Source organism: Temnothorax nylanderi, unplaced genomic scaffold (assembly GCF_030848795.1).
Source record: "Temnothorax nylanderi isolate EJ_2023f unplaced genomic scaffold, tnyl_v1.0 TNYL_tig0027_pilon, whole genome shotgun sequence".
Taxonomy (NCBI): domain Eukaryota; kingdom Metazoa; phylum Arthropoda; class Insecta; order Hymenoptera; family Formicidae; genus Temnothorax; species Temnothorax nylanderi.
Window position 1 is genome coordinate 380,645 of NW_027249089.1, and position 27,508 is coordinate 408,152.

General features: G+C 36.8%; 6 protein-coding genes and 1 non-coding gene across 12 annotated transcripts; 2 read left to right on the plus strand and 5 right to left on the minus strand.

Moving 5' to 3' along the window:
- The first annotated feature begins 511 nt into the window (after nucleotides 1–511).
- Nucleotides 512–3,917, plus strand: Pall (F-box protein pallbearer). 2 transcript variants are annotated; one of them, XM_071701748.1, is made up of 4 exons: nucleotides 515–621; nucleotides 710–938; nucleotides 1,025–1,273; nucleotides 1,453–3,917. In XM_071701748.1, exons 2-4 carry the CDS (start codon nucleotides 753–755, stop codon nucleotides 2,239–2,241), a joined length of 1,224 nt encoding a protein of 407 aa, XP_071557849.1. In that variant the 5' UTR covers nucleotides 515–621; nucleotides 710–752; the 3' UTR covers nucleotides 2,242–3,917. The 2 variants fall into 2 exon arrangements, with proteins under 2 accessions (XP_071557848.1, XP_071557849.1); XM_071701747.1 differs by having other exon boundaries at nucleotides 512–938.
- Nucleotides 3,918–4,020: 103 nt separating this feature from the next.
- LOC139770069 (cilia- and flagella-associated protein 91) lies at nucleotides 4,021–8,115 on the minus strand. Of its 2 annotated transcripts, XM_071701746.1 has the most exons (9): nucleotides 7,694–8,115; nucleotides 7,239–7,525; nucleotides 6,880–7,088; nucleotides 5,951–6,299; nucleotides 5,551–5,879; nucleotides 5,220–5,432; nucleotides 4,861–5,156; nucleotides 4,526–4,772; nucleotides 4,021–4,461 (listed from the first exon to the last, which is right to left on the minus strand). In XM_071701746.1, the coding sequence occupies exons 1-9, from the start codon at nucleotides 7,840–7,842 to the stop codon at nucleotides 4,330–4,332; spliced, it is 2,211 nt and encodes a 736-aa protein (XP_071557847.1). In that variant the 5' UTR covers nucleotides 7,843–8,115; the 3' UTR covers nucleotides 4,021–4,329. The 2 variants fall into 2 exon arrangements, with proteins under 2 accessions (XP_071557847.1, XP_071557846.1); XM_071701745.1 differs by having other exon boundaries at nucleotides 4,861–5,432.
- A 140-nt stretch (nucleotides 8,116–8,255) lies between these two features.
- LOC139770068 (uncharacterized) lies at nucleotides 8,256–13,279 on the minus strand. 3 transcript variants are annotated; one of them, XM_071701743.1, is made up of 4 exons: nucleotides 13,131–13,279; nucleotides 12,356–12,874; nucleotides 11,466–12,052; nucleotides 8,256–11,382 (listed from the first exon to the last, which is right to left on the minus strand). In XM_071701743.1, exons 2-4 carry the CDS (start codon nucleotides 12,861–12,863, stop codon nucleotides 9,199–9,201), a joined length of 3,279 nt encoding a protein of 1,092 aa, XP_071557844.1. In that variant the 5' UTR covers nucleotides 12,864–12,874; nucleotides 13,131–13,279; the 3' UTR covers nucleotides 8,256–9,198. The 3 variants fall into 3 exon arrangements, with proteins under 3 accessions (XP_071557844.1, XP_071557843.1, XP_071557845.1); XM_071701742.1 differs by having other exon boundaries at nucleotides 13,032–13,268; XM_071701744.1 differs by lacking the exon at nucleotides 13,131–13,279 and adding an exon at nucleotides 12,137–12,195 and having other exon boundaries at nucleotides 12,356–12,436.
- Nucleotides 13,280–14,430: 1,151 nt separating this feature from the next.
- LOC139770072 (putative helicase MOV-10) lies at nucleotides 14,431–20,255 on the plus strand. Its single transcript, XM_071701749.1, has 11 exons — nucleotides 14,431–14,650; nucleotides 15,023–15,110; nucleotides 15,707–16,165; nucleotides 17,207–17,371; nucleotides 17,447–17,603; nucleotides 17,703–17,839; nucleotides 18,047–18,169; nucleotides 18,371–18,586; nucleotides 18,662–18,934; nucleotides 19,057–19,351; nucleotides 19,613–20,255. The coding sequence occupies exons 2-11, from the start codon at nucleotides 15,079–15,081 to the stop codon at nucleotides 19,955–19,957; spliced, it is 2,202 nt and encodes a 733-aa protein (XP_071557850.1). The 5' UTR covers nucleotides 14,431–14,650; nucleotides 15,023–15,078; the 3' UTR covers nucleotides 19,958–20,255.
- A 479-nt stretch (nucleotides 20,256–20,734) lies between these two features.
- Pig-u (phosphatidylinositol glycan anchor biosynthesis class U) lies at nucleotides 20,735–23,161 on the minus strand. 2 transcript variants are annotated; one of them, XM_071701752.1, is made up of 4 exons: nucleotides 22,533–23,161; nucleotides 21,959–22,161; nucleotides 21,183–21,870; nucleotides 20,735–21,099 (listed from the first exon to the last, which is right to left on the minus strand). In XM_071701752.1, exons 1-4 carry the CDS (start codon nucleotides 22,660–22,662, stop codon nucleotides 20,846–20,848), a joined length of 1,275 nt encoding a protein of 424 aa, XP_071557853.1. In that variant the 5' UTR covers nucleotides 22,663–23,161; the 3' UTR covers nucleotides 20,735–20,845. The 2 variants fall into 2 exon arrangements, with proteins under 2 accessions (XP_071557853.1, XP_071557855.1); XM_071701754.1 differs by having other exon boundaries at nucleotides 22,464–22,605.
- Nucleotides 23,162–23,695: 534 nt separating this feature from the next.
- On the minus strand, nucleotides 23,696–23,802 carry LOC139770199 (U6 spliceosomal RNA). Its single transcript, XR_011717683.1, has one exon. It is a non-coding gene; the product is annotated as a U6 spliceosomal RNA (small nuclear RNA).
- An 813-nt stretch (nucleotides 23,803–24,615) lies between these two features.
- On the minus strand, nucleotides 24,616–26,912 carry LOC139770075 (WD repeat domain phosphoinositide-interacting protein 4). The gene is made up of 7 exons (XM_071701755.1): nucleotides 26,608–26,912; nucleotides 26,265–26,532; nucleotides 25,938–26,178; nucleotides 25,473–25,621; nucleotides 25,266–25,367; nucleotides 25,051–25,169; nucleotides 24,616–24,962 (listed from the first exon to the last, which is right to left on the minus strand). The coding sequence occupies exons 1-7, from the start codon at nucleotides 26,651–26,653 to the stop codon at nucleotides 24,853–24,855; spliced, it is 1,035 nt and encodes a 344-aa protein (XP_071557856.1). The 5' UTR covers nucleotides 26,654–26,912; the 3' UTR covers nucleotides 24,616–24,852.
- Nucleotides 26,913–27,508: the final 596 nt, after the last annotated feature.

Sequence of the window (27,508 nt, forward strand, 5' to 3'; positions counted from 1 at the left end):
CTTATTCCTTTATCTTATTCCTTATTTTTCTCATTGTGACTGAGCCTTAAGCCTTGTGTACACGATACTAGAAATCGGTCCGAGTTTCGGTTTAAGCCAATGAAACTGCTGCTTTTCTGTAAAGCCTTGTGTACACGATACTAGAAATCGGTCCGAGTTTCGGTTTAAGCCAATGAAACTGCTACTTTTCTGTAAGAGCTGCAAGTTGATTGGCTTAAACCGAAACTCGGACCGATTTCTAGTATCGTGTACACAAGACTTATGAGCTGCAGATTTCTAGTATCGTGTACACGATACTAGAAATCGGTCCGAGTTTCGGTTTAAGCCAATGAAACTGCTGCTTTTCTGTAAGAGCTGCAAGTTGATTGGCTTAAACCGAAACTCGGAGCTGCAGATTTCTAGTATCGTGTACACAAGGCTTAACGGAAGCTAGCTGGGGTGCGCCGCTATGCGGTGCACCACTTGCACCAGTTCAGCCAGTGCAGCTAAAAGAAACAGACCCCCCCCCCCCCGTGTTGCACTAGTTTTCCCAGTAGAAAACGCATGTAGGTCATCGACATCGAAGCCTGTGAGCTGTGAGCAGCTGTGAGCACTCGAGCAGTGCAGACCAGTGTGAGCTAGGCAAGTGTGAGCACGAGCCAATCTGCATTTTGCATTCTGCGTCCTACACTCTGCTGTTGATTCGCGTCAATTAACGGTCCGGTTTTAGTTGTGAGGACGACGAGGAGTGAAAGTCTCTCGCGTTTACACACATGGAATGGAAAAGAACGTCAATTGATATGGTTGACGAGCAACGGAGACGGTTTTACGATCCTGCGGATCCTGCCGCGCGTCAAACGAACGATAACGCGCAACTGCAGCTGATAAATCTCCCCGACGTTTGCTTGGAGGCGATCCTGTCTAACCTCTCCTACGATGAGATATCTAAATATAGGATCGTAAGGATCGCCCTTTGGCATTCGCAAGAATTCTCCCTCGTTCTATCGGCTGCGACAGTGCGTAGATCTCACCATGTGCTTGTCAGGTTTGCAGACAGTTCGATCGGATCTGCAAAAAGCTGCTCAACCGTGGCTTCAATCTCATGGAGAAATATCACGCCCAATGCCTCCGGACTGTCAAAGGCAAGCTGCCGAGGCGAGAGTCGGAGCGACGCAGCCATCCTCTCGCGCGTCACTGCGATATCTTGACGGCGATAGAAACGAGAATCTCTATGTTATCAATGACTTTTATCAAGTACGTGGACCTGAACGTGTGCTGCTTTATTCCAGGAAAGGTAATGGATTTTTGCTTCACGACAAATTTACCGTTATTCTTAGTTTCATTTACAAATATGTCTTATATTATTCATAAGATTTCTTATATATATATTCCATATATATTCCAAGAGATAAGCTCTTATTCATGTAAGTTGGAAATTGTTTGAATAATAAGTTTGTTGCAACTATGTACCAGGTAATCGATGAAATTTTTCGTGTTCTTCGATTAATTCGAGAGACAAAGACACCGCCCAGGGCACACGAGATACTTCAAGAGCTGCGGGATATAAGCAGCATGGCCATGGAGCATTTCGACGAGAAGATCTTGCCGGATTTGAAGCACAACATCTGCACGTCCATGGTCGGCACTGTGAATTCATACGACCTACCTGGTGGCGTTATGATCTCCCACGGTAGAAACGTAAATAACTCTTCACTGCCGCATTGCAACAATCATAACGTAACCTGCTCAGAGAAGCTTAACCAGACTTTTAAGAAGATTAACGATCGTACGAAAAAGAACAAGATGTTCTTCCTATCCATGAGAAACCAGATGGCTAGAATGAAGCTCAGACTGCAGAGGCAAGAGTATCTGGTACGGAAGCAAACCCTGAAGTTACATAAGCAGGCGAAGAAGATACAGGATCAGGACACGCAGTTAGCCGAGATGCGGAAGCATCTCGAGGAGTGGGAACAGAAGATGGTCGATTTGACTACTGAAGTGAGTCGAGCGCGGGAAGGCACTCAGAATGCTCAGAATCCCGATTCGTTAGAAAATCGCAAGCGGAAAGCGCACATTATCAATACCGATGCCGAGACGCTTCAACAGACGAACGAATTGCAAGCTAAGAAACGGAAACTCATAGTTGAAAGGAAAGCGTCGAGCGATGCGCAGGACATGAAGTTTAAGAAATTTATGTCGGACTTACTTGGAAAAAATACATTAGACAATTATTTCGTCGAGCCACCGTCGTGCCCGCGCTAACTCGGCTCTTTGTATTTTAAGAGGTCTAGTACGAAGATTTTTGCAGAATTATATACTCTTTATATAATGCATTTTTCAACTGTTATAACGAAATGGATATAATGATCGTGACATACACTTAATACATCTAAAAGAATCCCGCACGATTTATTGAACACGAATTAATTATATTTTTGCAAAAATAAAACTAAAGAGTAGGGGTATGTTAAAAAATATGACATTACATCACAAATCTAGGAAAATGAAGTGTATGATTTTCATTCAATTGATTCTATGTCGCATTTTTTCTATAAAGATTTTTGGCTTTTATTCATGCTTTTATTATGGGAGCTTTCCAGCAAGCGACACAAGTCGACACAAGCATCGTTCTATCTTTCTTTTTTGGCAATGAGTAACAAAGATAAAACGATACTTGTGTCGATTTGTGTCGCTTGCTGGAAAGCTCCCTATATTAACTGTTATTCACTATATTAAGTGCAAACTCGTGTAGGCAAACGTACGGACGATCTTGTGAACGCGACTTTCAAATGCCTATAACTCAGAAAGTTAATGAAATTTGAAACTTTTTATCGGGGACACAAGTACTACAACATATTACAAATTCAGAAAAATTGATCGAAAACGGTTTTTTTATATAAATCGTGCGGGATCCTTGAACTCAATTTATGAAGGTTATTTTCAAACATTATCTGTGACAAAGTTTAAATTAGAATTAATATTTTTAGTTTATTAAGCTTTTTGTCCTATTATAGAAACAACACTATATGAACTAATGTATTTAGTTGAGTTTATAGCGCTTTACTTAAGATTCTTGTCTAAAGTATGTATGTATATATACGTATATACATATATGTGTATATATATCTGTATCTTAGAAGTGAAGGATTGTATCTCCAGTTTTTTTAAAAATGGAATTAATACACTTTTCAATATAACAGGAGCTTAAATTATATAATGGTAAAGCGTTTTATGTCTATTATTACTAGTTTCTAAAATACAATGTTCAGAAAAAGTCGGATTAAACGCATTAAAACGGATTAAAAGAATTTTTATAGCGCTTAATTTTTAAACCAGGTACAGCGTGTTATTGACAGTTGCACTATTAAACATGTCAGTTAAAATACTTGATTAAAAACTTAATAAATCAAGTTACTAATACTCTTATCTTATGTACATCTAGAAAAATATATATCATTTTCCTATTTAAAACTTTAAACCTTGTTTTATCGAAATGTTAAGAAAATGGACATACGCGATCCTTTACCTCTAAGGTACAGATATATATATGTATATATATTTAAAAAACGTTTTTTCAGATATAAATGCAGCGTAAATTGGTTAAAAGATTATTTTATCGTGCATTTATATATTAAGAAATTGAACAAGAGTAAGGACAATAAACTAGATATTGCAATAACATTAATGTACATTTTATTAAAATATTTTAATGTTATCGTAGTAAAATGTACATTAATGTGTAGTTTTATTAAAGTGATATTAAAATATTATTTTAATGAAACAAATTACTTTAAACACTGAAAGACATTGGTTTTATTTTTAGTGTTATATAAAGTTCTTTAACGTGTGTATAATTGATTTTATCATACTTATATGTAGTTATATGTAATCATTAACGTATAAAAGACTGTAATTCATATTAAACTGATCAACATACAGTTTGGGTTGACATTTTATCTCCAATTCATATAATTCATTCTTTTATAAAGACATCTAAGTTGAAAGAAATATTTATCGGAAGACAATGTACGTAAGCTCAAATAATTTATCCATTATTAATTTATTGACGTAAAGATACAGTTTATCACATAGTATTGATGTTGAAAGAGTAATATAAATTTAACGTGGATTTTATAAACATTCAACCAGAATTATATTGATCGAACTACAATGTTAATATGTTTATCAATTTGCACAATAGGTTCGATTATTTTTGGAAGTTTAAATAGAGAACTTCTATATTTTCGGTCAAAACTTAACTTTTATTATAACTATTATTAAGTTTTATTATAAAAAAAAACATATAAAAAGTGTTTTCAGATCAAAGTAGCCTTTGATTTCCGATACACATTATTGAGCTTTCATTAAAGAATCGCTTTGTGAATCTGTTTCTGAATCTATTTCTGAATTTGCTCGCTTTTTATCTTCAATATCTGTTTCGTGGATTGGGAGTTCTATTTCTTCTGTCTCGATATCTTGGTCCTGGAAAAATAAATTAATATTTTTACACGAAAAATGACAATATAAACAAATCATCAATCTTTACCGTATCTTTAGCCGCGCGAATCACTTGGATATCTTCATTTTTTACGTAAACTTCTTGATCCGTGACTTGCGATGGTTCATCGGGCGGTAAATCTAAAATTTTCTCGTAAATTAATGTACATGCGTTCCGCATATAACTTTGTTGTTGATCGCGAATCTTTTCTCTCATGTTGTGTTTTTCCACTTCGGGTAAAACAAAATTATAGATCATATCCGCCACCAATTCCTCATCTGCCAAGTTATCAGCGCTACGAAAATACCACTGTGTTTTACACGTTGTTTTGATGAAATAATTTGTTTATACCTGTTGATTATCAAAGCACATATTTTTCTTACTTTTCTATGGCATGTTTCGATATAGCATCCACTTTGTCGCAAACTTCTAAGATACGTTCTTTAGCCGCTTCATCAGATATCCAATCGATTTCATCCCTCACAATGTCCTCCAAGTAAGTTTCTACAGAGTCCTGATTTACTTTCACGATTTGCTTGAACATTTCATCGAATTCACGTCGTCGATTACGTTCCACTTGTCGCCTGCCAGCTTCGGCGGCCTCTCTCATACATCTTTCTCTTTCGGCAAGCAAGGCAAAAGCGTGAGCTCTACGTTCGTCCTCTAATCTCACTAACTCCTGCAGATAACAAGAGAGAGATAATCGAACGAGCTGTTTCGATAAAAGATTACAAAAACTTACCTTGCTGAGAAAATCTAATGTCCCACAGACTGTCTTCCCCTCTAAGGAATCGAGAATCTCACACAAACGATCTTCCTGTACTGATTGATCGTTCTGTAGTTGCCGCAAATTGATCATGTGTGTCTTTTCATCATCATGATCTTCCTGCTCGGGCGCTTGAGTCGATTCCAATTCCTCGATCAGCTCTCTGCATCTATCGCGTCCTTTGTACATCTGTAAAATATGGGAAATTGTATCTTTCCTCTATTTCTACTGCGATAGAAACATAACTTTATAGTATCTTGCTCTGTATATCTATTTTAAAATGCACGACGAATGATCTGTACTTTACCATACACTGTATCGCTCTGCCTTTAACAAGCTTCTGAATAAATGTAGCAGACTCTTCCCGTTGTTTCTGCTTATTGCCCCATGTGCCCGATCTACGCGGTGTGACGGGCAAAGCCGGCAGTTCGTGATTACGCCTCACTAATCTTGGACTCTCATCCACGGATTTGACTTTCATTCGAATGGCCTTCAAGTCGGAATGAAGTTGCTTCAGTTTTTCCTCCGTCCATCTGGTTTCTCGTACACATATGTCTATCGGTTTGGGCCCATGTTTAATCGCTTTTGGTTCCTCGATAGTTGGTAACCAACTGAGTGTTGCGTCTTCTTCTTGTTCTAATTGTGAATAACAATTGCGATGAATTGAGTAGCGGCGATTGATGCTAATTACTATCGAATATACTCACGCTCAATATGGCTTTCGCTTAAGAATCGCTTCTGCAAGATTTCGTGCCGTCTTTGGGGATGTTCGCCGAAACGCATTTGCGGTGCGTACAGGTCAGATTTCGGGTCGATATGCCGTTCAATTATGTCGGGTTTACGAGGTTGCTGCTCGTCGCGACGTTTCCTACGTAATTTCCGCAAATCTCGTTTAAGATTATGCCTGATAGTCTTAATTTGGTTGTCCCGACATTTGCTCAGTTTGTTCTCGAGCCTACTGAAACGACCCTGCATTTTTTTCTCGTATTCCGACTCACGACTCTGCAGGAGGTCCCTCATCAGATCCAGACGTAAATCCATTATAAGTTGAATCTCCTAAAATTATTACATAGTTAAAGAAAGGAAGAAACGTAGGTGTTACGTGTAGGTATTGTGTAAACGATTGAGATTTTTATCATATATAAAATTATTATCTTAGTGGAAAAATGTCTCAGAATTGTTCATATTATTAATCAGAATTTCTATAAAAATTTTAAGACTTTCTCAGAATGCTAAGAATTTTTTAGATTTTTTTATACGAATTGGAACGTTTTTCAGAAAAACTGACAAAACAATAATAAAATATTTCAGATTTTTCCCGCCAACACATCTTTGTAGAAATTTAATAAATATGAGAAAATCTGCGCAACTCATCAGAAATTTTCATGTACATATACGGATACTGAAATATTTCGAAAATCCTCATCGAATTATTTCTGAAAGTATCTGAGAAATTTTATGTATTTTTTCCAGAATTTTTCGTAAGTTTAAATTCTTAGGAAATGTCTGAGAAAATATGAGAAATTTTTTCACCAGGGTACATAATTGAAGAAAGAAGAAATGTGGATATTGTGTTGTAGGTAGATGATTGAGATTCTTAATTCCTTGCTGAGATTCCGTTTTGAGAGAAACTCACCGACTCTCGAAATGCCCATTCGTCTATCTCCAAGGTCGTTATTATTGAATCTCGCATCTTTATGTTGGCCGGCGTATCCATCGGCGGTAATACGGCTTCCCAAGCTTTCTTCATCCGCATCCTGTTGATAAGGTGCACCTCATGGACGCCTGCGGGTAGTCCATGCTCCCAAGTTAGATGAGCTAACGCCAGCACTTCAGGATTGTGACCTAAATGAAAATTAGGATATCTCCACTAGAATTCTGCATCTCCAGTTTTGTGTCTTCCTCGTGTTCTCTTTTTCTTCGCCACTATTCCGATTTCTTAATTGATTTATTCTACGATTGCGATATGACTGTAATATAATTGTGTGTTGTCACCTGGAACAATTTTACATGGTGGCTCCCAAGGTTCGGTTTGCGCCTCGCTCTCTCTGTAATCCGTCTGGGTTTCTGCATTTTTGTAGGGCTCTGATTTAGGGAGTGCGGTGTAACATCGTCTTTGTGCAGTTTGCAGAATTCCGCTTAGAGCCTTGCGCTCCAAACAGTGTGGGATGTCCGCGGTTTGTACTTTCGGTATAGTAGTAAAAGGTACCATCGATCTTCGAAAATGCCTGTACGTATCTCCGCCAATAATTTCGATTGTTTTACCTTGTACAGCCATTCTTCTGTAAATCCAAGAGTTTAAAGTTTCTTAACTGAATTAACATCTCTGTATAGAAAAATACAGTTGAATTACAGGATTTGAGGACTTGATGAGAATAAGAAAACATTCTTGAAAAAAAAACAAAAAAAAAAAAAAAAACAATATATTGTGTGTATGAGTAAAGACTTACCCAAGATTTAAAGAATAACTGCACACACATGACTTATATCTTTTTAAAAGATCATCCTTATAATCTTGAAACTTCTTATCTCCTACTTCAGGATGTTCAAATGTTCTCTGGAAGAAATGTAAAATATTAATAAATTTAGAAAGAACCATGTCATTTTTATATTGCAGTCTTAAGTATACTCTATTAATTAATGAACACTTACAAACAGATTAGCTTTCTGAGCTTTGGACAATCTGAAATAATTGTTGCTGCTGCATACAGTGTAAGTATAGCTCGCTAATGCATCATCAAAAAATTATTAATTACTGTCTAACCGTTAAACTTATGTGACATATTTATCTTACGACGTTTCACGTTTCCTTTCGCCATAATTTGCACTGCACTTAATTGCAGCTTATTATATGCTGTATTTAAAACGTTCAGCTTGGTCCCACTCTCGCAAAAGTCATAAGAAGTATCTGTCGCACGACGCACATAAGTAAACCGTTTAATAATCCAGTATTGATCAAACAGCATACCATAGCAGCGAAAATGTACAGGAAGAGGAAGAACAAACGTCAGCAATGATCAATAATGTATATATTTTATATTCTTAGAATACTCATGTTACACTTAACAGTGATTAAATGTTTACATATGTTATTCTGCAAACGCAATTGATCAATCTTCAGAGATAGCAATATCATTCATAAACTTTGCATAATAAATTATTAATTTCTTCTTTAAACGATAAGAAATATACGTAAGAACGCATAAAATTAGTAGCACCAGGTTACATCTTTTGTCAGCTACACTGCTATATAGATTATTTGTATCTGCTGATACAATTAACATACATTGGTATCGGACTATACAGTTGCATAAACTTTGATTATCAATATGTAGTAACATATTATATATATGTATATATGATTAGCATTTCAATTCATAGATAGCGGGATCGTTACATTTAACTTATTACTGATATAACGTATACTTTCAACGTTAATTATATTAACATTTTTATGCGATCGTATATAAGTTATAAATTTTAATATATTTGTATACATAAAGAGTTATTGAAATCACCTTTGGCACATACAGTTACTTCTTCATTCGTAACTGCATTTCTGAAAAAACTTTTAATTATTCATAAATGATCAACAGATATGTGATTATAGCAATTCTCTTCAAAATTAAACTTTAAAGGTTTTAATTGCGAGAGCAACTGTATTCTTATATGTACAAATACGCATATATTTGCATCCTTTTTATTTCGCGAAGAAGACTGCATATAAATATTAATATAAATATTAATATAAATATTAATATAAATATTAATATAAATTGCTTTTATATAACAATTGATTAGAATTATGATTGTTACTGTATACTTTTGCAAATAGTGCACGGGACTATTTGTTAATTCTTTAATTCTGTTAATCTGTTAACGACTCCATTAAAGAGCGTTACAATGAAAGTTTCCTCAATAATTTATATAATTCGACGAAAACCTTGCAGTTTCTTCAGACATTTAATCTACGCAATGGCTTAAAATAGCCGTTTCCAAAAGAGCCTAGATATTCTGGCCAGCTCTGATGTGATGAAATATTTCTGCACGTTTGATTAGGTAACATATCCTCCGGACATACGCATTCTAACTTCATCCTGTATATTGTCATTTGGCCAAGCGCGATTTTGGTATTTTCCCTATCCTTCGACTCTTGATATAATCTGTAATTAATGCCCCGCTCGGCTAAACATTCGCTGATGATGTCGTCGTCCTTCTTATACTCAAATTTATTCTCTCTCTCTAACAACGCTTTCTTTTTACGAATGCACTGATCCGCTTGCGACAAAATCAGGGACACTTCGGACGACGGTAGCCAGAATGTAGAGAACACTAAATCCACCGAAGTCCTTCCCTTGGATTCGGTAATGGATGGCAACAGAATGCCAGTTGGCGCCTGCTTCTGAATGCCATTGATACCGCTCGACCGAGAATTGTCGGTTCCAGAGTTTCGTTTCGTTTTTCGTTTCTGTCTTATTTTAAAATCTTTATCACTTACCGACGACAATATTCGCAATTGCTTTCTGTTAATCTTGCCTTTACTTTGATTTTTCAATGATTCCCGTTTAAATATTTTTTCTATACTAGCGTCATCATCCGCGTCTTGGACAATGCTGGGAAAACTATGCTTATAAATCTGTCTCCGCTGTGTCACGTCTACGACTTTCTTAGTAGTGGAAGTTTCATCTTGATGATTGGTGATCATTTGATTTTTAGTAACATTTGATTCATCGGTGTGTGTGTCGTTCAGATATTCCATACTAATATTGACTTCTATTAATCCGCTCGTATTTAATGCACTCCGTATTGTAGTAGTCCTTTCCATATTTGAATTATCGCTCGACATAGTTGACGATACCTCCTCTTGAGATTTTGAAATTGGCGTCATTAATATATTCATTGCATCAGGTTTGTTCACCGAGCCGTTCTTCTTGTCCTTGATTTCCTTCATTCCTCTCTTATTCTCTGTATTAATATTCTTGTGATCCAACTGCAAATTATGTTGCGTCGATTCGGGTGTCGAGTAATCGCCAATTTCCTTGGAGACGTGTTCTTTGTCAGAAATATTTATTGAATATGGATCCTTAGCTACAATAATGCTCCTCTGCTCTCGCACTTCACCTTGCGAATAATCTACACTCTGCTGTCCGTCTTCATTGTTACTATTATCACTTTCGTATATACTACCATATTCTTTATCCGTCTGCATATCGTCATCCATCCATTTGTTATCCTGCTTCCATGCTTGATCTACGTCTAAATTCTCTACGGTGTCCTCGGGATTGTGTTTCTTGTGGCTCTTGAATTCGTCAACGTTTTCGTATATTGCATCCGAGTCGTATTTGCCGATCTCGAGTATATTGTTATCTTTATGCTTGAAGATGCTTTCTTTCCGATGGTTTTTATGAACTCCCGGCGATCTCTCGGAAACGAGCGGTATGTTTGCGTAGGTATCCGGGATTTTTAATCCCGAATAGGAGTTCAGGTACTTTTCCTCTTCCTTTCGTGAATCGACTGAATTATTGAATTCCAGAGACTTCCAATCCTCCGAAAAGTACAACGACACTCCGGGCGGACCGACGTGTTGGCTCAAAGCTAGGAGTCTCGTAGTGAGCGTCGAATTGAATCTCAGGAAGCAGGGGTCGGCGCGCGTTTGCGACATGAAACTCTGTTCTTTCAAGAACTGATATTTTTCCTTGACTCCCTCGTAGTTTAAACAGTCGGTGGACCAATGCAAAAACCAATCGTTGCCAAATCCGTCGACGGTGACCGACAAACCGGACATTTGCCCGCTCAAGCTATCCTCCATCGGTTTTTCGAGCAAAGGCTGTCCATTACGACCGTCTATGACCGTGGCCACGGTATAATAGTACGTGGCCAAACCAGTACCTATCTGATGCTTCACCATAAAGTCCGGTATATCGTCGTCGTTATAATAACCGGGAATGGGAATGCTAATTACTTCGGAATTGGGGACTGTATAATTCCAGATAGGTTCAAACGTGGATCCGTTGTACGCCACAATCGTAGAATTGAACATAGCGGCGACAATATCTTCAATTCCGTCCGACGTAATATCAATTAGGATCGGCGGCAACAGTGCATTTTTGCCGATGTTATGATTGAGCTTTCGTAATTGCTGCAACAAAAGCATTCAAAGTATTAATTAACGCGATAACTCTTTCACACTGAAACACTTGACAGATTTTTTATGCTACATACCAAATCACCGTAAAATATATTAGCTTGGGACACTATATATAATCCGCCGGCATCTTGTTGACTGGTTGTAGCCAGAACAAATATATTTTCTCCGTCAGGATGCACTATAATTTGCGGTGCCACGAACAGCTGTTCCGTATCCGGTAAATCAATGTTGCGTATGACATTACCACTTCTACCCGATATCACGAGTATGTTGCTCGCTTGAACGTTGTCCGATTGGATGGCATGCGACGCTATTACGTCGCCAGTACCGTCGCCGTCCATATCCGCTGTAAATCTAGCATCGTAAACGTCCAAAGTTATTTGCAGCTCTGAAGCTGAATCTTGAAGTGGTATATCCCATATGTTGGAACCGTCACGGCCGTTAATAGCTTGCACTCCACCTCGTCCAGATATGACGCAATCCTTAATCTTGTCGTTTGTCAAGTCTGCGCCACAGTCAACGGAAAATATCGAATGGGCGGTCCAATGTGTCCAGATGGTTTCGCCCGTTTTACCGTTCAGCGCTAGTACACCGCCTAGACACGGCGTTTGTCTCCCAAAATATATAGTACAGATATATTTCGTATCCATTGTATCCAGACCTAAATTTGTAAATCAATAACTGTTATAGTGATCGATTAAACTAATGATCTAATCGTAAAATAATTTATTCATTAATTATTCACCTTAGACTGTTAAGAAACATCGTGTAAATGAAGCAAGACAAAATGAAGCAAGACAAAATCTGTAAAAGAAGCAAACAAAATAAAAGTAGCTAATTGTAAATCACAATGCACTATAGGGTGCAATGGCAAACTATATTATATACAAAAAAGAAAGCAGAAAATATTAAAATAATAATACAAAACATCCATTTATTCCAGTTAAACATGATGCTTTTATACCTGTGCTAAATCCCACAATAATATCTTCAATTCCGTCAGAGTTAACATCGTTGCTCCTAAGAGGTGCCTCAGGTATTAACTTTGGCAACGATCTGGTCCATAAAACCTTGGACGACAGTGACGTACACGGAATTATCTCAGATTCATTCGCAGGCTCTTTCAGCTCATGCGACAGCCAGCTTTTCAATATAGTTAACGGCATCGGGAATATATTTGCGGTAAATATACAAAGTACAATTAAGCCTAACACTATGATCAAGGCTGTAATTCCATAGCATAACGGCACGAGGAACGCCTTGTATGGGACTTTATGGCTCTGGAAGCTGCAAGATTTTTTGCATTTTCTACGAGGTGCCATCAAGGGCCGCTTCACTCCGTCATCATCTAATTTCAATCCACCGTTTCTCCCATCCCTGATGAACACCTCGTCGTCGATGTCGGTGAGATCGTCGTCGTCGAGGCTGTCTCTCACCGCCAGTTTCGGCAAAGTCGGATATACCGCTGACATGTTGTTAATACCTGGAAAATTTGAAAATGGCTCAGAAAGTTAAACGAGAGAACGGCTACGTTTGTGAGTCTGAACGACTGCGAATTGAGCAATATCAAGTGGGCCAAAATATCGGTGAAAATTTTACGGAATCACAAACATATGTATGTATGTACGACATGTACGTACCTGGGGACGCGTACGTAATTCTTTAAAAACGCACGTAGAATGTAAATTTTTCCCAGGGTGACTTCGATTCTCGCGTTAAATACGCTTACTACAGCTCACCTCGAATGCTTTCAAAGGAACGTCATGCTGCGGCAGTTGCGGCACTTGTCGCGATTAAAAAATGTATACAAATAAAATGGTACAAGTACACCACTCACACCAACTCACACCAGTGCAATATTACGCAGGTGCTGTCGCTGTCGCTGCGATCTTCCGGATCTTCTAGTTATTATGGCTACCAGTGGCTCCAGTGGCTACCCCATCCGTAGCCACTGGACGTAAGAAATAACTAGATTGTAGTGCTAAAGGCTTCCGCACGGGAGCGTCCCGCTCGACCACGTTGCGTTGCGATTGACCACAGCCTAGAGTTGGTCAAGGTAGAGTTAGGGCCTGAGCAGAATAGCTGACTTATGTTAGGGCTCAGTCACAATGAGAAAAATAAGGAATAAGATAAAGGAATAAGGAATAAGGGAATGTCGCATCTCACTTCAGTACATGTACATACATTAAAGTGAGATGCAACATGCCTTATTCCTTATTCCTTTATCTTATTCCTTATTTTTCTCATTGTGACTGAGCCTTTATGTCGCTGATCCATAGACGCGGAAACGCCGTGCGGCAGAGTGCGTTGACCAATCAGAAGGCTGCCGCAAGTCGCCTCCGGCAAAATCAAAATTTGTTGATTGGTCAACGCACTCTGCCGCACGGCGTTGCCGCGTCTATGGAGTCTTAGCATAAGGGTCGGCAGGAGACACGGTAGAGACCTCTGTCGGGTTGGGTTAGCTGCGAGTGGCTGCGAGACCGTATTTTATTTATTATAAATTTTTAAGAGCAAAAATGCAAAATCGGGCTCTGTAGCGGACTGCATTATTATATAAAGAGTATATAAAAAAAAATTCACGATCTATGTAACTTATTTTATGAGAAATCTTGTTATTACAAATCCGTAATTCGTAGAGCTCTACAAATACCATAGCGCATGCGCATATGGTTTCTGCATTCTGCCCATGGTTCCTGCAATTTTAGGCGATTTTTGGCGTGACTCTGGTATAAGCAACCAAAGGGTACCAAACTGCACCAGAACCAATAGCAGCCACGGATAGCAACTTTGGTATATGTACCAAACCATACCAAACGATCGCCAAAAATCGCCTTTTATGTGCTTCCACCTTAACACTCCGTTGATTGGTTGGTTCTAAAAGTAAGAGCCAATCACGTTCGACTGCTACTGAGCGGCTTGGTCTGCTGAACGCGCCCAATCGCAACGCGGTCAAACGGGATGCTCTCGCTTTCTTCGGCTTCCGCTTCCGCTGAAGGCGCTGAACATCCATTCATTTCGTTTAAATACGTGATACGCGCGACTCGTGGTAATCAAGTTTACTTGGGAGTCCCCCCAATTAATCTCTTTCATATTTATAAAACAGTGTAATGTGTAAGCTGCAAGAGACAGCAAGAGAATCAACAATGCATGTCATGTAAGATTATGGATGTTGCGTTATGATCTATTAGCATTTTTATAACCTCAGAAATCTTTGAAATAATAGCGTGGCTATTTCGTTACCGCGATAACTCACGTGAATGTAAGTATCCCGTATATTTATTTCGTATCGTACAATTACTACGTTTACGCGAGCGTTACTTATTCTTTAGTAACTTACGATAATTCACTCGTTTACGCGAAGCAAATGATCATAAGTTACTACAAAATCCCGATTACGCGAAGGAATTATCGTAAGTTACTACAGAAGTAACGCTCGCGTAAACGTAGTAAATTATCTGCTATATGTGGGTAAACAAAACGTATAAAAAAGAAAAGTATTTATTTGGAGACATTTTTCATATTTTGATGTGAAATTTCTGACCACTTACAATTCTGTTATAAATATTTGTGCAGAATTGAAAAACATTTGAATATTCTTATTTTTTTTCTGTACATATAAAATTGTTTTTAGGTCCAATTTGACGCTTTTATCTTACTTGGCAATTTTTACAAATATTTACTTTCATCATGCAGAGGAGAAAGGAACGCGAAGATTTTATGTAAGAAAAGTTATAATTTATATTATGATATTAGAGATATATACAATTTTAACCCTCAAACACCTCATTTTCTGGGCTATCCCTTAAGCCCGCGTCTACAATAGGTGTCTTAAGTCCTAAGCCCAAGAAATTGATCAATCACTTACGAATTTGAAGAGTGCAACCGAGTGTGAGTAGTCAATTTCTTAATGTTTAGGACTCGGGCCCAGTTCCACAAACGTCGGTTAACTTTTAACCTTAGGTTAACTTACTCTTTGTCTCTTTCTAACGTCCCCCTTAGAAAGAGACGAAGAGTTAGTTAACTTAAGGTTTAAAAGTTAACCGACATTTGTGAAACTATGCCTTAAAACACCTATTGTAGACCTAACACCGCACATGGGTTAGCGAGATTCACATGTGTGTTTGAGGGTCAATTAACTGATTGATAAGTTCTAAATATTATATTATGAAACATAGCTTTTAAATGTAACAGAATATACGAACAATTTGTTATAAATATTTCATGTTATAAATTAATACTGCGCACATTTATGCAAAAGTGTTTACTTTTATTAAGCTAGTTATTTATGGTATCATTAAATTTTATTAAATTTTAGGTCTATTACGGCACCTGCATTAATGCCAAGGCTTACATTGCCATCTATTATTATCCCATCTCAGTTATGTAGTGCATTAAAAAGTATATATTGTCCAAAATTGGACTCTACATCTCGTTCAAATCTACATAACAATTATAAAAAGTGCATTAATAGTTTGTCTAATGTACAAACAATAATTCAGCGGGATTATTTAACCGTATTGAAAATATGCTTATATCTAATACAATTTGAAGAAGATCTCGAACTAAAACGGTTTAAATTGTTAAACCATACAGTTAAGACATCTGATTTAGAAAATTGTTTTATTATCAGCCTGAAATCTTTGAATGATGATCTTCATATAATTAAACCAGATTGTGAAGTACATTTCAGAGATAATAATACAAGAAAAGTAATTTTTGCAAAAGTCGTGAAAGTGGTAGGAAATGATGTAACCATCAAGCCCTATTATGCTGAGTAAGTTTGCTACAATTTTTTTAAAATAATGCATTAATATTTTTTTATACTTTAACAGAGAGAGATATATATATAACACACACACACACACACACACACACGTATATGTGTATTCTTATTAGTATAAAGTATCTCGATTTTTTTTCTTTTATATTTTTTTACTTGTATTTCCATTCTGCAAGAATGCAGTATCACAACGTATTATTGAGTCATTTTGGATTTGGTTTGAATACTTGCTTCCAATATGTGAACTAATATCTTTATTTAGAATTCTTTATATATGAAATGGCAAGATATGAAAGCTAAACTGAGTCTTTTGTTTAACATATAACTACTTTACCATTAAGCTATTCAGCGTCTACTCCACATATTTTAACATTTGTGTAAATGTATTTAGTCTTTATAGCAATGTAATATAATAGTGTAATTGAAGGGTACATGAGAAAAACGCAATTTTAAATTTCAAGACATCAGATATCTTAAGAGGCTATTGAAAAAAGTACTGACAGTGAATATGCATAGTGTTTGCATTGTATGTTGGGCTTTGTTGGATCTTCCTCACAAGCGCGTCGGATTATGATCGTTTTTCCCCAGCACGGTACATCTTTCGGCCTTATTTTGTAAATGAATTATAACTTCTTGATGAAAACAGATAAGATTTATAAAAGGTCTTTGAAAATGTCACAAGATAAGCATGATCAGATCAATTTTAACAAAAAGTGGACTTTGATCATTTTTTCCCTGTACCCTTCACTTATGATAGAAACAGAGACATATATTAACATATAATATATATGTCAGGCGCAAAGACCGAAAACGTTATCGAGCGAAAAACCGACCACAACGCGTTCTGGCATATCTAAAAAGGCTACAACGCGATATTCGTATCGTGGCATTTTAAAAAACGCTCACAGCGCGTTCTGGCAATGTGAAAATGCCACAACGCGACAGGTCGGTTTTTTCGCTCAGCGTTTTCGGTCTTTGAGCCTAACATACATAATATATAACATAAATAATATAATAATTTTATATATCATTTAGAAATGCAAAAACATTGAACATGATGGGGAAAAGATTTAATATAGAGTTTGTGGACCGACATTGGTCATTGAGATGCTGTCATTATGCATTAAAAATAGTAAGCAAATGCAATTGGTTTGAGATTGCATATCCACGATTGAGGACAAATTGCACAGATATGGAAATGTAAGTTTTGAAATCGAATATTTTATTATTTGGAATCATATCGTCATCATGACTTGTAACATATGTGTTATATAGCGATATTGAATGGATAAATGCTGATATGAAGGAAAATGAACCACAGAAGCAAGCAGTGAGGAAGATACTGAATAAGACAGCATACCCTGCACCTTATATAATTTTTGGTCCCCCTGGTACCGGAAAGACAGCGACATTAGTTGAAACTATATGTCAGGTAATTTCTTTGTTAGATCTAACACATTGAGCAAAGTTATTTTTTTTATTTTGATTTTTCTATTTTTAATTTTTTTAATTTTAATTCTTTGGTTGATAGATTGTGAGACAATTTCCGACGAAAAATATATTGGTGTGTACATCATCTAATGCAGCAGCTGATGAAATCACGAAAAGATTGATTAAATATATTCCAACAAATTTGATACATCGAATGTATGCTCCATCTAGAGAATGGTAAAAAATTTATTTTTGTTTCAGTTTTTCTCGTTTCCCTTTTTTTTTTACAAATACCGTAATTAACATTGCATAAGTAAAAGTTTGTCTTTAAATTTGATTTTTATTTGTAATGAACACACAATTTCGCTTACGGCATAAATTTTATGAAGGGTGACAAAACTCACATATAAATATACGAACTGAATCTTGTCTGTTGAAAAACAGGTCGACTGTGAAGAATGAAATTCAATCATGTGCAAATTTTGTTCAAGAATCTACTCTCTTTTTGTCAAAAGAGTTACTGTTACGGAAAAAAATTATCATTACAACATTAGTATCATCTGTAAGGTATGTATTTGAAATGTTATTCTATTTTCTTTTGTGTATGTATATGTTATTTTAGATATGTAGTCTAAATTTTTACTTTTAATAATTATAAAAATTTCTATATGGTTAAATAAAATTAATTATATATATATGTAATTCTTTATATGAACATTGTTTAGATATAGAGATGCTTCTTAATTAAATTGATATTGTTTATTACAGATTGATTGATGTAAATTTTCGGGAAAATCATTTTTCTTACATAATTATTGATGAGGCAAGTCAAGCGGTTGAACCAGAGATGTTGATTCCTCTCGCGATAACAAATAAAGAATCTGATGAGAAGACTAGATTTCATGCACAAATTGTTATCGCAGGTGATCCTTATCAATTAGGACCTGTTGTTTGTAGCAAAAGGATTGAGCATCTTCTCGGCAAGTTTTTTCAAAATGCACTGAATGTCGTGTAATCTGTATATTTTTTAACTATTTAATTTATTACCCTAACAGGAAGATCCATGTTAGAAAGATTAATGGACGATTGTGACCCGTATAAAAAGCAGGATGGAAAATATAATCCGAACTATATAACGAAATTAGTTCAAAATTTCCGTAGTCACGAAAATATTTTACACGTGTCAAATAAACAATTTTATTGTGGTGACTTAAAGATCTGTGGAGGAGCCGATATACGAATGGCATTGAACTGGTCACAATTGCCCAATAAAAATTTTCCTATGATATTCCAAGAAGTTTTAGGCACAGAAACAAGATCTGCAAACCGAAGGTTAATAATAATTAATTTAAGTATATGCAAACTTTGTTACAATTGTCTTAAATCAGGATCAAATTTTTATATAATTAATTTGTCTGCAAAATTGCATAAACATAAGCGTGATACATTTGCAGTGTCTGCAACACCGCCGAAGTACTGGCGGTACTAATGTATGTGAGTATCCTGATTAAGGCGAAATTTGGAAAACACGTGATAACACCAAAGGATATCGGGATCGTAACGCCTTTTAAACAACAGCAACTAGACATTACTCATCATCTAGAAGCTATGAAGTTAAAAGGCATAACTGTGGGAACAGTTGAAACATTTCAGGGACAAGAACGAAATGTGATGATATTGTCCACGGTACGATCTAAAGTCTTCGAACACAATGATAAAGAACATATTGGTTTCTTATCCAATCCAAAGGTATGTTATTCATTACATGTACTATGAACCTGGAATCCGTTAACTGTGAGTTAATTACTCTCACATAGAATCACCGTAGCATCACCCCGAATTAAATGTGTATGTATATATATATATATATATATATATATATATATATATATATATATATATATATATATATATATAATTCGGGGTGATGTGCGTGCGTGCGTGCGCGCGCGTGTGTGCGTGCGCGTATATGTGTATATATGTAAAATTATATGTAATTTTTTTTTCTAGAGATTTAATGTTGCTTTAACACGTGCAAAAGCACTTATGATAATAATAGGAAATCCAAATATACTCTGCAAAAATGAACATTGGGAAGTACTTTGGAAATACTGCAAAAAACATAACGCAAATATTCCCTTTGAACAGTTGCCATTAAACAAGGATGTAGTAACGAAATTGAAAGGCAATTCTAAAGTTAAGTCATGTAATGGCAGTGGCCCATCAAGGGCAACGGAGTTATCCGTTACAGTAGAACTTGGGGAAGAAGATAGAACAAAAACATTTGATGAACTTGTGTGTAAAATGGAAAAGTTAAAGTTAAAGAAAGAAAATTTAAAGTCAAAGAAAGATTAAAAATAACGACCGATTCATATAGGATTTAGGCATTATTGCATTTTTTACGAATGCACGTGTATCATACATTGGTTTGATACATCATTTTATTAACGTTTTAATTTTAATCATTTTAAAGTTAAAATTCAAGATCATTGTTTTTAAGTTGCCCGAAAGGGGTAAAAGTATTAGTATTCAGTATGAAGTCGAAGGTTAAACGTCATTGTTTTGTTAAGTGTAAGAGTTGATCACAGTACAAAGATATCAGTATTATTAAATATTAAGTACAAGACAGATATACAAGAACACGATTGTTTAATATCTCTCTGATAATTTTTTGTTTTATAGATTGATCATATACATAAAAATTTTTCGGAGGTAGTATGTGGTATAAAGTAATTTTACGAAAAAACTAGGGAATATATATGTATAATGTATATATGTATATATATGTATAAAAGATAGCAGTGCAATATATAATGTATAATTGATGTACAATATATAATGCTATTAATCTGCAATTAAAAAATTACTATATAATAATTAGTTTTGAAGTAAATAGTAAGTTTTATATAAAAGATTTTTTAAACAGTTTTGCACCGATTATATGAAAATGAATTTTTATGTAAAAAATTTGATTTTTTAAACATGTACACGTTTATAATTTTAACTATAAAACATATCTATCATTTTAGTATGTATTTTAGAAGTAAGCGAGTTTTATACTGTAAATTCGTACTGTGATTTTGTAAATATTTTAAGCGAATGGACGCATGTATCAATCAAAATAAAAGCAGATTTTTGTAAAAAACTATTTTTATTTATGACAAATGATTCAAAGACATGTATCACTTGTCACACTTGTTCATCGGCAGGGTATTATACATTTCGATCTAAAAAAAGCTTATTTTATTCGAGCAGCAGTTTAGCCTCATTTCCGTTAACTTTCTTATTGATACCATGCTGAACTGCAAACTCGTGTTTCACACTGGCAAACAGGATGTCCGTGAGGAGGAAGATTTGCGCTATGGCGAACGCCAGTGTTACCCCAAAGTAGAAATTTGCGTTCGCCGATCTGGAGTAGATCCATTGATGCCACACAGTCGGAGCGAAGACCGTGCAAAACAGTACAAAACAACCTACGATGAATCCTTGTTGCATGTCTAGAAAAAAAAGCAAGGTAATTGTTAAAACAATTCGTGTCGCTCGGAATTGTACGAATGAAAGTATCAAGAGTTCGACTCACGTTGGAACAAGTGCTTCCACAGCGGCAGTAGAGATATATAGAAGCCGACGTCTCCGATGCACGGATAGGACTTGAATATGGCAGCTATCGCTAGGTAGGAGAACGCCAATAGCATCGGATCGCGTCGTAATCGCAGCGCTAGGGGGACTATGTACAGTAAACTGACGTTTATCTGAAAGGACGCGATGAAAAGCCATCTGAAGTGCTCGAACATCTCCGTGAAGAAGTACCAGTACAGTCCGATATTCGGACGTAAGTCGGGAACAGTTAGGATGAAGCCGATGGTACTCCACAAAAATGACCAGCTCCCCATGATGCAGTAAGAAACTGCGAACAGGGCTGTCAGGATGCTCGTAAATGTGACTAGCATCGTAGCAATGCTGGTCTTTCGGTTCTTCGCCGTACTGGCAACGTAAATGGTTGCCGGTACCATGAGCGACACGGGATAAAGTCCTTGCAACGTCAATAACGCTATCGATGCGCAACTCCAGAGCACGGAGCGCCTCGTCATCGACACCAATGCGATTGAGTAGAGTAGATTGGTGAAAACCGTGGTCGTCAGGCCAATGCAATTCAATATTATATATGGGTTGAACAGATATGCTGTGGAAACGTATAACGCGGACGTGCTGGAAACGTCTTTACTAGGCTTCTTCGTCTCGTCCTTCTCCTCTTTTCTCTTCGTTGCCTGTAATTTAAGTTGAAATAAATATCGTGTACTTTTTTATCGTGAAGATTTCAAACTAAACAAGTTTAAATTCTAATACTGTACCGACCAACTCAATTGCATAATGTTTGGCTGCAAGAGCGAGGCACAGAGCAGTGGTTAGGTCGACAACAACAAACAGCAGAAATAATGCCCACTGAGGTAAGTATTCCTGCATCAAGTTGAACACGTACAAGCCGATCGGGGTCTCGTGAAACAGATCTCCCTCGTATGGGTCTACGCCGATCTTATGCAGGTAAACTCCTTCGGTTACTGGAAAATCAAGAATGCGTTGAAAACGCGACTGCAAAGTCAATTTGCCGCTAATTAATCAAAACGATATTTAACATCAGAACTACCAGAGCAGTCAGAGTGACTGGTTTATAATTTTTTTTTTTCGAAAATTACTTAAATAACTGTGTATTTTCTAAGATCTTCCATGACATTGGTCGCAAATGATCAAATCGATCAATTTATTTTCCCCTTTATCTGTTTTTTTTTTTTTTAAGAACAGAAATTAATCGTCGATAGTTCTAATGTTAATATTTTAGCGTTAAAAATAAAAACAATCGAACATGACCGTGACGAAAAACTACGCTCGTCCTGGAGCTGTAGAGCAGGCCGTGCTAGACCCCGCGACTAACCTCTCTTCCAGGAGTTCAAGGCGGTCGACACCTCGACGCGGTTGCCGATGATCTTCTGATACTCGGAGTTCATTATCAGCAGCCTGATGGTGCCGGCCAGCGCGAAATTCGACAGCCACTTTCTCGACATGATCCTTATCCTTATCCTCTCACACTACCACAATCGATTCATCTGTCCCGCTCGCGGACGTAACCTTATCGTGTGCGTGTGGCACCGGCGTCCGGGAGGGCATTAGTTTCCGACGCGGGACACCTGTTATCGTATAAACCGACGCACCTGGCGGACCGCCTTCGCCGACGACTCGGCTCGGCCGTCACTGGCCGTCACTTGATCCGCGCGATACGCCTTCGCATTTATCTCAATTATCGCGCAGCGATCACGCCGCGAACGCGAAGGAGATCGAGACGCCGTTGACACATCGGCGACACTCCCGAATCCCGAATCTCCCGATACGTCGTGCACGATAAAACGCGCGTTCATTCATAATTACGTTTGGAAGAACACTGCCGTAATTCGATGGATATTTTATTCGCCTTTAAACACTTAAAATGCCAAGTATCTTATACTGTCAGTAGTCGCTCTATCGTCACTAATAAACGTCACTTTATTTACACAAGTGTATTCTATCAAGATCGATAAAAAGTATACGAATTTTGATTTTGGTATCAAATAAATTTAATAATTAATTGTGGAGCTACATAAGATAGTTGCGTAATTCGTGAATGTTCCAATAATTGAATTATTATTATTGTATCTTAATGCGAATTAAGTTGTGTTAAAAATAATCAATCGTTTGTTACAAATAAATTTTTGCTATAGATGTTACTTCTAGAAAATTATACATATATGTTTGAAAACTTTTTTAGTTTGTATAATATTATATCAGTTTCATAAAACTTAGAAAAAAATAGTTATAAAAAATACTTTTACTAAAAAAATATATACATAGAACACTAAACTAATACTTAAAAATATACTAAAAGAATATTTTTAAGTATAAAGAATTAAAAAATACTCTTAAGAAAGTAGGACATTTATCGTATAACATAATATAAATTATCATACAATCATTATCATTTTACTAATAATGAGTAAATTATCAATATTATTATACAATTATTATCATTTAACTAATAATGAATAAATAATACATACGTATGCAAAAAATGTGGAACGCTTCACGATTTTGCGTGTCATCCTTGCGCAGGGGCCATGCTAATCTTCTCTGTATCGTTCCAATTTTAGTATATGTACTGCCGAAGCAAGTACATTAGTCCACCCTCATAATGTGGCTTATATATTAAGCAGCACAAATAAGTGTACTAACGAGAAACGAAAAGTTGTGCATTTTCGCCGTCTAACGGCGAAATCGGGCACTACGTTTGAGACGTAACCTTAAAAAACAGGCGAGAGCGAGAGGTACATACATTACATACCGAGCGCTATTGATTACTCCGCAAGTAAAAGTCTTGGATTATTTAATAATCAATCAGACATATCATTTTTGTAGTCGACGCGATGTTTTAGTGACTTTACAATTTAATGTGCAATTAGTGTGCTCCTAGTTTGAGAATGTAACATTAAAATAAGTCAAATATGTTTGAATAATAAAAACAGCAGTTCCCTTTTGCTTTAAATTGAGTGACGTTCAATAGTGTTTGTTTCTCTGCCCACAGATCCGTTTGCAGTGATGCGATTGAAAGGATGGAGATACGGTGTGTTTGTGGGAAGTTTCTTCGGACTTCTAGGTGCATTCTGTTACCCTTCCATGATAGGACCTATGTTGAATCCTGAACCATACAGTATATATCTTCAGAATATTAATAAAGAACCAAGTTCTGCGCAAATAATTATCTCGATTAACAATAAACTTTTTTCAGAGAGAATACGAGAACGAGCCTTCTCGGATAGACCTACATAATTTAACTCTGTAAGATTTGTTTCAAGTTCCTGTAAAAACTCTTGGATATGTTAATTGCATGTCACGCAAACTTCCTATACTTTCAGAAGTTCTGTAAAGGAAAGGTGATATAAATATAAAGTTAAATGGGTTGTTCGTTGTATAAAATAAATGTCTGTTAATATTTATTAAAGCTGTATAATTACGAAAAGTACATAAGTCACAAAAAGAGATTGTACTCGAGGATCTCTATCGGATATTGACTTTCCCATGACTTGTGCACTTTCCACGTAATCGGCGACTCGATTACCTGTACAATTATCACATATAAGAAATTTCGTTCGTAAACCGACTAGAAATTTCGTTGAAAGTATATAGTCTTGTAACTATACACGCACGCACACGTAGTAGGCCTTGTGTTAAAAGTCGTCGTCGTCGCACACGTCGAGGAAAACATCAAATGCTTGTCGATTGCAATTGCCTTCCGCAGTGAAGACGTACTTGTGAAATGTTCCGTCCATACATACAGCTGAAATTACAATAAAAATTAAAAGATAAGGAAAGAACCGCGGTATATCACAGCGATATATTTTTTTCATACAAAATAAATACGCTACCTATCACAGAATTGTGTGTGCCAAACGCGCAAACGCAGGCGCATTCTGGAGGTACTGTGAAGGTAGCCAATGCCCACTGACTCTCGACGTAATTGCCGAGAAAACCCATATTTGAAAAACTAAAAAAAAAAAAAAAAACAAGAAAATACATGAAGTTATGTATATGTTGTATGGTAAATATTCGTTCGTACGAAAAGGAGCATCAGTTTACATACGTGGATCGTCGATTCAAGCTGGTATTTTTTAGGGCAAATATATGCACTGTTCCTTTGTCGCTTGAGACGCACAAGAACTCCGAGTCTCTACTGAACGTTATGCTAAAAGAAAATATCAAGGAACATTAAGAAACTGAAAAATATTAATTGCATCAACGACAACGCTGTAATGCTAGTCGTATGGCTATATTAATTTTGTATACTGACCAGTAAAGCGTGGCCGGGTCGGCACCGCGCCTCAATTCAACCAATAAACTCCTGCGCACGGAATCCCATACTCTAATTAAAGTTCCCTGAACGGACGCAGTCGCGATCATAGTCCCATTGCCATTAACTGCTAGACATGCCAGTGCACCCTGTTATTACAACATATATATACACACATGAATAATAAATAGTTACTGTAAATAAAAGATTGCTCGCATTATTAATTGTTGAAGTATTAAGTTAAAGCGATTGGAGCATTGGATGGCTAACTAGTCGAGCAAAAAACAATCTGGATTTGATTCTGGATTCTTCCAACCCACATATAAAGAATAATTTTGGAGTGGACAACTATTTTACTTTAATATAAATAAGAAACAAAAACAAATTCCAAGGAGCAGTGAATCATTATAATACTAAAGTTCCTTAAAGAAGGAAAATCCAAGTAGCGAGAAGAAGTTAAGGTACCTGATGCGCCGAAAGAGTAATGGGAGCACTGGAGCTACCAGCTTCGGTAGCTCCGAGATCCACCAACTGCACGCTACCGAGTTTGTGACCGGGAAAGGCCAGCAATTGTCTCTGCGCTGTCGCGAACGTCGCTATTTCCACCAAGCCCGTTGGATTGTCTCTGGTCTCGAGCGTCAACAACCTCCGTACAGGCGTGGGAAACGAAAAGACGTGGATCTCCCGCTGCAGCGCCACTATCATTCTACGACGTAAGAATATTCCTCTATAGAACAGACGTTTCATACATAGGAATTTGTAGTGGGAAAGGAAAAGCATAGGATTCCATACTTGTCCCTTCGCAATCTGACGGCTTTAATGAGACTGGTAAAGGTGACTTCCATGACAAACTTCTTCAACAGATCGTCATAGATCAGAACCGTGTTATCGGCAAACTTAGCACGATTTCCACCGCCTACGATGGCAATTACGTTTGTCCTCCAGAGCATCTCGGCCATGGAGATGCTTCCCATTAAATCATTATCGAAATGCGCCTTCTCGACCAACGGATCGACGTTATAGATTCTCAATCCAGAGTCCATGCAGCACGTGAAACAACCTGCGAAAGAGAGACGATGTTAATGGAAAAAAAAAACGTATTTCTGCGAGTTTCTGGTCGCAAATTGTAGTTTACCTTGATCCTGATTAAATCTCAGGCTGTGAATGCCTTTTGCAGCCATCGTGACTCTCGCGATTGATCAATAAAGCGTCGACGGTGCTAATAGGAGCAGTTTTTCTCAACAGAATTCGGGATTCTCCTTTCTCTTCAGGAAAACCTGATTTTTAACGGCAGTCCGAATGCCGAATCCATGACGCACGGTCAATTTACATGCCGTAGATAAATGTATTCAAATTTCAACACTTCTATTATTTACAGTCAACAAGTGCTTCCTTAAGCCTTGTGGCCTTGTGTAGGTACACGATACTAGAAATCGGTCCGAGCAAAGAGAATTAGATAGAGTGGAAGGTCCCATAAGAGCGTAGTGTGTATTTTTGCGTATACAGCCTTCAGTGCCCTCTCGCGAGTCTGATGCCCAACTAAATACCCCCTACTCTCGATATTGCCAGAGAGAATGATGAGAGGCGCAATGACGGCGATTTTCTTGGGACGCTTTTGCTAGGCTAGAGTTCCTATAATAAGATTATTATAGGAACTCTGGCCGGTATTCATAATCAGATCTTATTTCAAGACCGTCTTAAGTAATATCTTAAGATGCTAATACGACTCTGTGATTGGTTAATGACATCTTGAGATTGTACTTAAGGGGATCCTGGAGTGACAGCGACAAGGCATAATCGGTCTAAGCAATATCTTTGAATTGGCTGAACAGAATGGAAAATCCTTTTACACGATTAAAGTACGCACAAAAATGTAGAGGGCTGTACATGATTTTTTCTGATAAACTAAAAAAAAATTTTATTTTTATAAATATTGTCTTCACCTGACGACAATATTTGCTTTATACAAAAATTCTGCAGTTTTTCTATAGAAAATAGTGATGCAGCCCTCTACAAAAAACTGTCAGGAATAATAT